A 12,134-nucleotide genomic window follows, 5' to 3' on the forward strand; every position below is an offset into this window, starting at 1 on the left:
TGTTTTCGAAACCATATGTCTGAAAAATTATTCAAAACAATGAAACTGTTAACATGTGTATGTACATATGTACATACATACATACATAGTATTTAATAATTTATTTTTATTCGCAGAACACGATTTGCAATATCAGCAAATGTTAGCACAAACATACAAACAACTTATTTTAGTTCATACTTAACAAAATTTTTTTAGAAAATAACGGCCAAAGTAAATAACAAAAGATAAGAGAAAATGAAATTCAGTGCTGTATGATTGCATTTAGTATGTATGTGTACGTATATCTACATACCCTGCAGGAAACTAAATTAATTTGAAAGTAGTTTATTTATAAACTATTTTATTTTCTTATTAATTCGGACTTTTCACCTGCAACGAACTAATTTATTTAACATAGCGATGTCCTAGGAAACATACAATTATCCGACCCTGCTTTTGATTTCAACTACTTCAAAATGCATTTGGCTCAAAGAACTTCAAAATCAGTATGTTTCGTTTGAATACGCTTTCCTTCTGCACTTCACAGATGATTTTCCACATTTTCACATGTTGTCTCTATTGCGATTCGAACCCGGACCTTCTGGATGCTACAAAGTAACAGCAAGCATCTCTGCACATTCAGCTACAGACATGTAAATGTGCTTTCAAATGTTCTGGTTGAATTGTGTGAATTGTCCGACTCTACCTAACGGTACATTCTAATAGAAACCGAGCCGATCCGATCAAATCAAGGCAGAGCGCAGTGAAGCTTCCGGTGCTCACACTTAGTGAGACGGAGAGGAGCTTTTCGCCTGTGATCGGCTGCATAAATACTGAAAAACTTACCGTCAATGAAAAGCGGCAAAAAAATGGTTAGACCTGCTTCTACCGATTTGTATAAAAATACATTTTTATATAATTAAAAAAAAATCAAATAGAAAATACAAAATCAAAACTTCTTCCTTTCTTCCAACTCAAAAGCGCTTCGAAAGAAGCTTTCTGTATGGCTACAGCAATTAGAAAGCGAGCTTTAATCTCGCACAAATAAGGAAAACATAGACTGTACGCGAAACGTACGACTGTTACGCGTACGTGACGTATGGATATACCCATATACTATATGTAACTCTAAACTTTCATTTCCTGCAGGGTATAGTTTAATCACCATGTGCGTGTATGCAAGTAGCTTTGCGGTTTATCCGCATTCTCGAAGTAGTTGTTATCCAAAACCGTCACATGCAATCCAACGAAAATAATATGCACAGGGTAACCCTACAGTTAGAAATCAAAGTACTAAATCGTGCAAGTTATTATTTATTTATTACTATTATTTACAATTTATTTACTTGCATAATGAAATTATATAAACTACTCACCAACAACTGAGGTCTTCGGGCTCCCTATTAAAATATTTACATTAAATCAAATACATATCGCATTTCTTCAATAGTTTAATTGTATTCTTAATAGTTTAAAAGCTAACATTTTTAAGTTGATCCGGTACACAAATTCTATAAAACATGGCCATTGTTTACTATTAATAATGTTATAATTATGGATTAAGTGATAAATTAATAGATTATTACTTAAGCAGAGGTGACATCTTGGCGGCGGAGATCCTTACACTAGGTGCCGTTGAACTAATCGTGTATACCCTAATGTTCCATTCGATTCGATTCCTAATCTTAGCGCACTGTATTTTCCTAGATGCATCATTGAGGCCTTATTTGGATACCTTGGGTTCTTCCCATATTATTCCCTTCTGATTATCGTGTAAATTAGTTATGACGGGGAGGAAAAAGACTATTTAGAAAAAATCGTAGATTAATCGCAGAAAAGATTAGCCCTTATCACTTTCCTTTAATTTTAAATAATATCAATTGTTTTATTGATTCGATGCAATTAATGCCACATTCCTTCCGGCAAGCAAGTTGAATTTTGCTTCCTATTTTTTATTTTATTTTTATTTTTCGCTGTATTTGTGTATGTTTCGCAAAATGTGTCACAAAGACTCTGCACTACTTCTCGGCACAAAGATAGAACCACCCTATTACGCCAACATCTGCGCAGCTGCTCACACAGAACGCATGAGTGAATTGGAATGTCGCAGAAAAATATATACAATAAAAAAATGCCTCAGTCCAATATACATACATATGTTTGTATGTAAATATATTTATGTACAAGCCTGTATAAATAGACGTTGTGTTTATTTCGAAGCAAATGTGATTAAAGGAATACAGGATGATAAAATATGTAAAATAAAAACTTTTTATCAAACTCAAGTCAACATAAGCAGCTATCAGAAATAATGGAGGTTATAAATAAATACATACATAACTATATTCTTAAAGAAATATAGCAAAATCAAACCTTAACTAAGAATCCACTAAATCGACAATGAATTTATCATAATACTGCTTTACAACTTTTTAACTACGATTAACCCTACTTAACTTGATTGACATCCAGCTGTGACTTAAGATACGTTTTCATTCTTAGCCTGGCTTATTAATTAAAATTATCATTATGACATGAATTTCCAAGGTAGTAAGTAGTATCTATGTGACAAACATTTATACCCGCCATTCTATCTCTTTGTGTTAATATTTTTACTTGAATGTCAATTAAAATTTTCATTTTTATTTAATGATGCATTTTTATTAAGAATACATATGAGTATACACAAGCAAAGAGACTACTTATAAACAAGCAACCTTGCAGTAACCATGCCACGTTATGAAATATGAAGAGGCAGAAAAACATCAAATCTACGTATGTATGTATCTACATATGTAAGAACAAAAAGCAATAAATGAAGAGTTAGAAGAAACTGAAGTGTCCCCAAAGATCAATGTTAATAAGTGAAAAAAAAAAAAACAAAAAAAAAAAAACAAAGCGCTCCATGAGCCATCGAACAAGGTACTTTGCAATAAAATTTGCAACGTTTGAACTAAGCGGCGTAACGAGTTTCATACCACTCCACTGTTAATAATAAAATGTACTCTTATACAGCTGATGGATAACAAAATACTAAAAAATTACACAGAAGTAGGTTTGTGATCAGGTCTGCCAATTTGGCTAAGACCGTGACATTTTTGGTCCCGCTTCAAATGTCACCTAATTTCTCAATTTGTAAACAAGGTGCCAAAATGACACCTCTGGAAAATTTATTTTTATTATTATTTTGTTAAATTTTTCTGAAATCCATGGCATTGTTCATCAATTATAATTTCCTACTTAGGTTTCAAAGTCACACCTTTTTATTAGAAACGTGGTTAATTTTTTATTGCTAAATGAGAAAGAAAGAAATAAGATTATTTCGATTGAAAAGAATGGCATCTTATTTGCATTTTTTTTTTTTTATGGTAATTTTTTATTACCAATTTGTACAATATATACGGTGACCAGGTGCCTGTTTCATAAAAGTGACAGGTGCGACAATTGTCGATTATTCCGAAAAATTTCAGAGCCAGAATTGTCGGCGACATTTTTCCTCTTTCATACACGCCTGTTGGCCATTGTGGCGATTTTTGGAAACGACAGTGACAATACTGGAATATTGTGGACAATGGTGTTTGTAATTGTCACACACCACTAAGCTCCACAGAAGAGGGGATAAAACCCCTCCCTGAGGGCAGCCATTTGTTGTTAGTAGTTGTACCACGCTGACAGCTGCCTTTTCTTATTCCGCTGCCTTTTGACGCCAGAACCTCATTGTGATATAGCTGAACCTAAAGTTCAGCTTATACTCAGCACTGACTATTGAAGGAATCTTCGTCTATGCCCACGTTTAGACGTACGCCAGCATCCTCCATTCTGCTCGAGATGACGCGCCACGCTGGTGTGTTAAGACCTTCGTTTTACGGCCTTAGCAGTCCCATCACATAGGGTGCATCAGTTCTTTTATTTAAAAACTATAATTGATGGAAATGTCAAATAAGCTCTCGCTGCTTCTTCGGAGCGGAAGCTTGGAGTGTTAATTGCCCGCTCTTCCGCTTTGCAGCGGATGCGGTCTCGCCGGAACCTCTTCCGCTTTGCAGCGGGTGCGGTCTCGCCAGCGCGCTTGTCGTACCTTCTGTCCGAATACCGGAATTGCTCATCGCGGCGCTTTTCAGCGGGATTGGTTTCTGCTTTGTCGCTGTAATGCCCGCTCTTTCACTTTTCGGCGGGTGCGGTCGTACTGCCGGATACCTCGGTGGCTTTGCCATCGCACTCTTTGCCATGTCTCCTCGACTCCTGCTGGGGCGATCTGGCGAGAGCCACTGGCGACCTCAGGAGCCCTACCTTGTTATAGGTACCTTATGTACTGCCTCGTTCTGGAGCCGCGTGACGTGCTGCTTACCTCTGTACCTCTTGTCGTTATCGGTGTCTCTCAACGCCCTTTCGTGGAATATATAACTAGTCGTGGAGGGCTCATCGTCTTCTCTCTCGTGCTCAATGAAGAGCGCTGTTTTGGTATCAAGAAGTTCTTCCTCCATTTCTCTTTCTTTTTGCCTTTCGGTTTTGTTTGTGCCGGAGTACCTTTGTCGTGCCTTATGCTTGATTGCTCTTTGTTTGTACTTGTTTCATCTTTGTTGTTGCTTGTTTGTTGTTTTTTTTGGTTGTTTGTTTCTTTAGTTGTCTTCATCTTTTCCTTACGACCGTGTGCCTGACCTGCCTGGCGTAGAAGTCTACAAATCTGCCGGGGATCTCGAACGTTCGCCGCGCCAGCGCCCCTTGTCGCGGTAAGGCCACCGTTACTATTCGAGGCGACCCGGTATCGAGAAGGCGCTGTTAAAAGCCGCAAACCGACCAATAGGCACGGTGTCGCGTCACACCCTGGATTAGGAGGCGGCAGTTATTGGTCGCAGTTCGCCAGCAGCCCTAAGCTGGAAAAGAGGACAGCGCAGAAGCTGCAGGAGCGGCTGCGTTACTCCAGTCCAGGGAAGGGCTGAATGGAGATTCAGCTAAGCCCGAGCACCAACGGAAAGGTGGGAGATTTCTGTGTATTAACTTAATTGCTTAAAGTCCGTCTTTAGCATTTACATTCGGCCATTGTACTATGCATTCGGTCTAAAATTTTTGAATTTTACCTTTTCGTAGTTAGCAATTAATTCCTTTTTTTGCAAATAAATTTTCTAATTTCATAGAATTGAAGGCGTATGTTTGATAATGAACCATTATTAATAAAAATGCTTGTGCTTTCATAAATAGAAAGAATAAATATTGGTTTAAGAACCTATTAAGTGTCAACAACAGTTTTAATGCGCGATTTACTCTGCAAATACTCTATATGTACATGTGTACGTAACTCTTATTTTTAACTGTAAATATGCCTTTAGATACCGTTATCGATTGTTCGAGTTCCCACTTCTCTTTGGTTAGCGATTAAGGCTCAGGAGCTGCAACAAAAAAAGTTTTCTTTGAATTTCAACTAAACTATTCCTAGTTGCTCTCAACAATCATGGTCATAACATACTTACTACTACTTATTTTCACTACTGGTTATCCCCTGCTGGTTGGCGACGCGCATTGCCCACACTCTTTGTTTCTTTGGATTGTGTTTTAATTTTGTGACAATTAGTCGCAACATTGCTTCACGCAAATTTCTCTATTGCCCATTCACGCAAACAACTACTACCTTTTTTACTGCTGTTTAATAGTTTAATCATACCATTTTCTCCATTTTCTTTTTCTATTTTCAGCTTGAATGTAAGAATGATTTTGTTGGTACGCGATCCACGTGGCACAATGCAGTCGCGTAAGCATCGCGATTGGTGTGCTGGCAACATAGATTGTGAAAATCCACATTACGTGTGTCAAGATTTAGTGGCCGATTATCATGCTGCTGTGGAACTGCTAAAGGAGCATTCATCACGTTTCAGGTAAGAGAAATTAATAATAATCAAGCTTTTTCAATTAAATCACGTAATGGTTACGTTATTACGACAGTTAAGCTTTTTCTAATATTTCCTAATAATTTTTTTCGCTGAAATATTATGGTTATCATTTGGGGGCCCAGGGAATTATACTTAAATACTTGTTATAAGGGAAAGTTGTTTACTCTATATTGAAGTAACATCTACCCTTGCCCTCTTCTGGCTGTGCGAAAGTAGAAAACTGAGTACACCCAAACAGACAACAGCTTTTTTGAGGCCAGGGACAGTGAACCAAAGTCCTTTTTACCCATCACTGTTATGATATTTACCGTCAGCTTTAATAAAAATATGCAGGGAAATTGAGTAATCCTTGCAACTCGAATTGCGACCAATTCACCAGCGGTATGAATAGGCCCAATTGGAGGAAACAGTAACTTTTCGAGAAATTTCCTCGGTAGCAGAGCTCTGAAAAAAGTGAAAGTATATTATTAGTAAAGAAAAAAATGACTGTACAAGTCCAAAATAAAATTCGACCCGACAAAGGATCATCTATGTATTGAGCTAACCAAGTTATAAGGACTGGAAGTAGCAGTGTTGTGCCGAGTTCTTCCAAAAGCGAACTCTTCCTATCTAACAGGAGCTATCAAATAGAAAGTTAAAGGTGCTGAACACATTGAAACCACGACGAGCTATGAGCCACAGCTTCCAATTTGTTATCTTCATTATCTAAACACTTTGTCGGTGGGGACATGAATTTTCTGAACGCGGCAGCGGCATCAAGAATTTGTATGAGTTTGACATAAAAGAAGAGGAAGAACTTTATCTGTCGCTGGAAAAATAGAAATAGATCTAATCTGGCCACAACCACAGTTGTAGCGTAGTAGAGATGGGTAACTCAGCACTGAGCGAAGCTATTGAGCTGATTCCCAGCAATGTGTCGCACGCTCAGACTCACTTTTAAAACGAAATATGACTCAGTAGCTCAATAAATATTCGCCACATAGTCGGTCCTCAGAATAAAGAATAAAAATAAAGACGAGAAAATTGCGAAAAATTTAATAGTTGTGAAAATGTACAATTCATTCAAGTTATTCCGCGCACCAGCTCTACAGCTCATACCAACTCATTTCCTCTTAATAGATCTACAGTGTAAACCAGCTCTACAGCGCATACCAGCTCTATTTTTTAACAGCTCTACAATGCAAACCAGGTCTGCAGCGCTCATCAGCTAAACAGTGCTAACTAACAGCGCTAACCCACTCTAGGCTGTGTTTCCTCGACAGCAGGGTGTTATAACTCAATTGTGCCATCTCACTGAGCTGACTAATAGAAATGAGATTGAGTCATTGAGTTAACTCGATAAAATTCAGTGAGTTACCCAGCCCTATAGCGTAGCTCTGTCGCCGCCAAAATAATTGTCCACATAAAAGTACGTGTTAAAATAATTTGACAGCTCTGGTTCGTATGTGTGGGACCACACGATTTTTACATTTGTACAGTGGCGCTTATGCAGGGATCACTTGATTTGTACATTTGTACAGTGGTTATTGAATTAAACTCTTTGGCCCGTAGTCATAGTCAAATAAAGTCGACTTTAAAGTTAGTTGCAGCTTTTTTGACAGATATCCCATTGAAAATTATGTCAAAAAGCTGCAACTAACTTTAAAGTCGACTTTATTTTGACTATGACTACGGGCCTTTATTTCTAGACAACAACTCTGTGACTGCCAAAATGTACAAATGTACAAATCGTATGATCCTTACTTTAGTTTGAAAAATTTTTAAATGTCTAAAGCATCCTAATTTCTGGTAGTTATTTTTGACTGTAAACTTTCCTGGAAAGGCAAGAATACAATTGGCGAAGAACAAAGATTACGATCGCAAATTAAATATTGGTGTTATACAACAGTGATAGTTAAAACTAATTATTTGATCAGGTGTGAAGCGGCCTTTTAATACCGAACGTATTACGAATGACATACAATTGACTGGAAGAATTCTGCAGGAGCTATTATAAATAAGAGGAAAATTTCAGAATGGGTATCCAAGTAAATTCTTAAAGAATTCTTGAAACTTAAAGCTTAGTTAGTCTAGACTTAACTTACGTAAGAAATCGTCAATGATTACTCAACACGTCAGCTTATCCAGAAGCGCAAATATTTTGCTTTTGTGTTTTTCCGTTCAGCTGATTGTCACTTTGCCGCCTATAAGCCACAGCAGAAAATTCCTAAACAAAAATATATTGCGTTGGCCAATATATGTATATTAATTAGGTTGTGTTACGTAAATTAAGTCTAGACTAACTGAGCCTTTATTAATTTTGTCTTAACATACATTTGTATGTTTATATGTTTTTTACATTTTTTTAGAACTTTGCGCTATGAAGATCTCTCTCTGAATACGTACGATATGACCCAAGAGGTGCTACAATTCTACGGACTCCCATTCGATCCTCTCGTTGAAGAATTTCTCGATACGCATACAAAAGTAAATATTGGTGGAGTTAGCTCGACGTATCGGGACTCCAAATCTGCACCATTTCATTGGAAACAAGACCTGCGAGTGGACGAGGTAAGAGTGTCAAACTTTTAAGGTTATACTAATATTTAACAAAATTTTTTTTTGTAGATCCAATACATACAAAATAATTGTGAAGAAGCAATGCATTTATGGGGTTATCGTAAGATTGAAAATTTTACAAATTTCCAACAAGCAACTTTCGATCCAATTGTATTACCGCCACCGTTTTCGTGAAGTGCTCTCAATAATGTTGTAGATTTAAATTGTTTTACATTTTCTCAAGCTTAAATGCTTTGTTTCCTAATCCTAATTTTTATTTTACTCGCTTATATTATGTTTTCATACCAATTTGTTGTGATATATCGAAGAAGTTAAACATACATACATACATATTATAATTGTATGTAAAAAAATGCTACTAAGCGGACGTTCACAAATTAATTTATGAGTATGTCAGCGAAAGTAAGGATGTATTGTATTTGTAATTATTAATGAGTATGTATGTAATTAGTAATAAAACATTTAGATTTGTAAGCAAAGTTGTTCAGCGCAAAAGCAATTAAATGTTGGTGCCGTGAAAAGAGCAGCAGCAGCAGAATGTGGAATCTCCATTGGAAATCCAAGTCCGCCCAGGCACATACCAACAGCACACACTCATACATACTACATACATATACATATACTTACGTATCAACAGTGCAGCACTGTAGAAGTAGTGTAGTTCTTTAAAAAATTATACCTATTTTATTATAAGTAACTACCTATTATATATATACATATGTATCCATACTTAAAACGGAAACACAAACAAAATATCAACTCGAATTAATGTTACATACATACTTATGTATTACCACGCGTAGATATTTTTACACTGCATAGTTTTAGGCGTTACGCATTTTTTGCAACCAGTTAAAATCTCTTAAGTATATATATATATGTATTAGATATATAATTAATTAGTTAAATATGATTAGTTAATAATTTTACGCATTCATTACGATGGCAAGTTAGTTTCGATTAAAAAATATTTTTATTAAGAGTTCGAATTTATAAAAACAAAAAAAGTTCTGAATGCACACCATTAAATGCATTAAAATAACCAAATTGATGAGTTTGATATTATGACATACACGTTCTAAATTGTAAGTAGTTAAAAAATTGCTTTCAGAAAGCGCTAGAAAAAAAAATTTCTTTTATTAAACATTTAAAACTCATTGAAAACTGAATGGCGATTCACACCACACCAAATCGTCAAAACTGGTATCAAATTGACATCTTTAGTGAAGTTACTTGTGATAACAAGTTATCAGGCGGGTTCTGCAATTTACTTCCGAGTGAATTTCAATAAAATGTGCTTTGAATTCAAATTGGCAGGGGCTGAAATTCACTCGGAGGTGAATTAGTGAATTGCAGAACCTGCCTGTATGTTTTAGTATTACATATTTATTCGTACTGCGGTACACATGCACGAACACAGAAATATAGGTTGTGTTCGACCTTGAATAAATCGCATTCTACGTCAAAGTTTGGGTGCTTTTTGAACACAATTTTGACAATCTGTTGCTTTTCACTACTTAAATGCAACATAACATTTTTTACTGCACAATTTCTGCAATATTTCAGTAGATTTTCAGGTGACCATCAACAAGACAGCAATATGGCGAAGCTCCATGTGCATGCCGGTAAATCGGCATTAGTCTGGTAAGATTCGAAGGCTTCCTATAGGTAGAAGCGCTTTCGTGCGAATGTAGTGATTCCCCTAATGATTCATCGCAACAGATACAGTCTGGAACCCCAGTAGTTTACCACTTACCGACGACCATTGATGCGATCACTTAGTAGGAATATATACACATACTTCCAACATCATATATTAAAGGGCTTTTAACAATTTCATTCCTCTAGTCCAGCCAGCATTCACTTTCAGGGTTCCTTCTGAACGAAAGTCGTCTAACGCCAATTTCAAGCCTGGCACCAGACTGATCCGTCTGCGCTTGTAGGATAAATTCAATACTCAAACAAGAATGACATTTCCAAACGTTGTTAAACTTAATTTACATAGGTGGAATATCAAAAACTATTTCCAATACAATATGATTCAAAGCTTTGGCTAATTGAAACTCATTTTAATCTCAGTAAATACAGTCACACCAAATATGTACATACATATGTATGTAGACTGTATTTGAATAGTAGGAGTAATAAAAAAATTAAATGTGAAGTTTCAAAACACATTTCTAAGTTACATATATGTATACGTTCTTGTATGTACATCATACATGCATGCATATCGTCACCTTAACTCACAAATGCCCTAACCAACGCATTTTTCGAAATTGCTTTTTTCACAAATTTTGGCAGGATATATTATTAGGATATATCATTCTCTCGGTCGTAAATTAGGCTAGATTGTACGACCCGACAACATTGGTATTGTATACTGCCGTGTCGAAATAAGTAAACGACGAAAATCGTCGAAAACTAACTATGCAGTGCTGCCAAGATTTTTCCGTTTCCATCTCTCGAAAAACGACTTGCATTAGACACGACTCTCGCAATGAGGCTGAATGTTTTTTGGTTTTCCTGTAAAATAAAAAACAAAAAATGTTTGGTTAGGGCCTTTGTGAATTAAGGCAACGATATATTTGCATACTTTTATTTACAAAATTACGGAATACAATAAAAATAAACCACAATGTAAACTTACTATTAAAGGAATTCAAATACAATTAAACAAAGAGAAAAAATTAAAATTTTCGCATAGTAGTACGCATGTGCTTAAAAGTTAGAATTAAAATAAACTTTCAATATGAAGTATGTATGGAATGCAAAGCAATAAATTCAAAATAAACCGATATATAAACTATTTACTTACACATGTGTATATATTCTTATTTTCTTAATTTGGTGGGCGTTGAAAGGTGCGCCGTTTGTATATGCATGTACATATGTACATATATGTATATGTATATTCTTAAAGCTGGTGGAGTTTTCTTTTCGATCAAAAAATTTTACCACTCATTGTCAGCTTCGCACAAATACTAAGAGGTCAATAAAAGGCCAATTTTTGTGACTATTCTAGGATCTTATTTGGTTAGAAAAGAAAGCTTGGCTTTGCATTTATGCTCTCCAAACAGTTTTTTCATTGCTAACGCAACAGATAGCAAATAAATGTATCTGTGCCAATAAACGAAAGGAACTTATGTAACTAGTTTTGATAAAATTTGAATGTAGCATTTTGAAACGCTGAATTTGTATACCCTAGCAAAAGAAAGCCAGTAACTTGCCAATGCCCTACTTTCCGAGAATCCCTCTCAATAAGGGAAATATCGAAAAAATTCGAAAGCCCTAACCTTGGAAGTTCTTACTAGTTTATGAAATTTAATAAAAAGTTTTCAATACAAAAATGGATTCCTTTGCAGGAAACAGCAGGTCAGTAATTCACTGTTCTTGCTGGCAAAATATTACAAGAAATATTTTACCAGAAAAAACTTGCAACTTGCACTCAAAATCAATTGTCTTTTGGCACTCTCTTACCCCTCCTATGCTAGTTTTTGCTTGCGACAACGCCAAAACATGAAAAGTCATAACAACTATTAAAAACTATCGCGTAAAAAAGAAACAACTATTAAGAATTTAAACCTGCCTTGAAATCTCTATTTTGGTACGATTTGGAAAAAAATAGACTCGAACTTTGTTTTTACTTTACTTAAGCAGTTAAGGCTTTGCAACAAAAAACTATCGGTCCAAAATTTGTTAAATGTTTGC

The 12,134-nt window shown here is 35.8% G+C and overlaps 1 protein-coding gene across 2 annotated transcripts in view; it reads left to right on the top strand.

Moving 5' to 3' along the window:
- Positions 1-8,861, top strand: part of LOC118735974 (carbohydrate sulfotransferase 4) — an 86,711-nt gene extending 77,850 nt beyond the window's left edge. For both annotated transcript variants that reach the window (XM_036466056.1, XM_036466057.1), the window contains 3 exons: positions 5,670-5,849; positions 8,213-8,414; positions 8,472-8,861. In XM_036466056.1, coding sequence (XP_036321949.1) covers positions 5,670-5,849; positions 8,213-8,414; positions 8,472-8,597 — 508 coding nt within the window. In that variant the 3' untranslated portion in view covers positions 8,598-8,861. The remainder of the gene's footprint in view (positions 1-5,669; positions 5,850-8,212; positions 8,415-8,471) is intronic.
- The last annotated feature ends 3,273 nt before the right edge of the window (positions 8,862-12,134 follow it).

Source organism: Rhagoletis pomonella, unplaced genomic scaffold (assembly GCF_013731165.1).
Source record: "Rhagoletis pomonella isolate Grant_MI unplaced genomic scaffold, Rhpom_1.0 Rhpom_scaffold_00003, whole genome shotgun sequence".
Taxonomy (NCBI): domain Eukaryota; kingdom Metazoa; phylum Arthropoda; class Insecta; order Diptera; family Tephritidae; genus Rhagoletis; species Rhagoletis pomonella.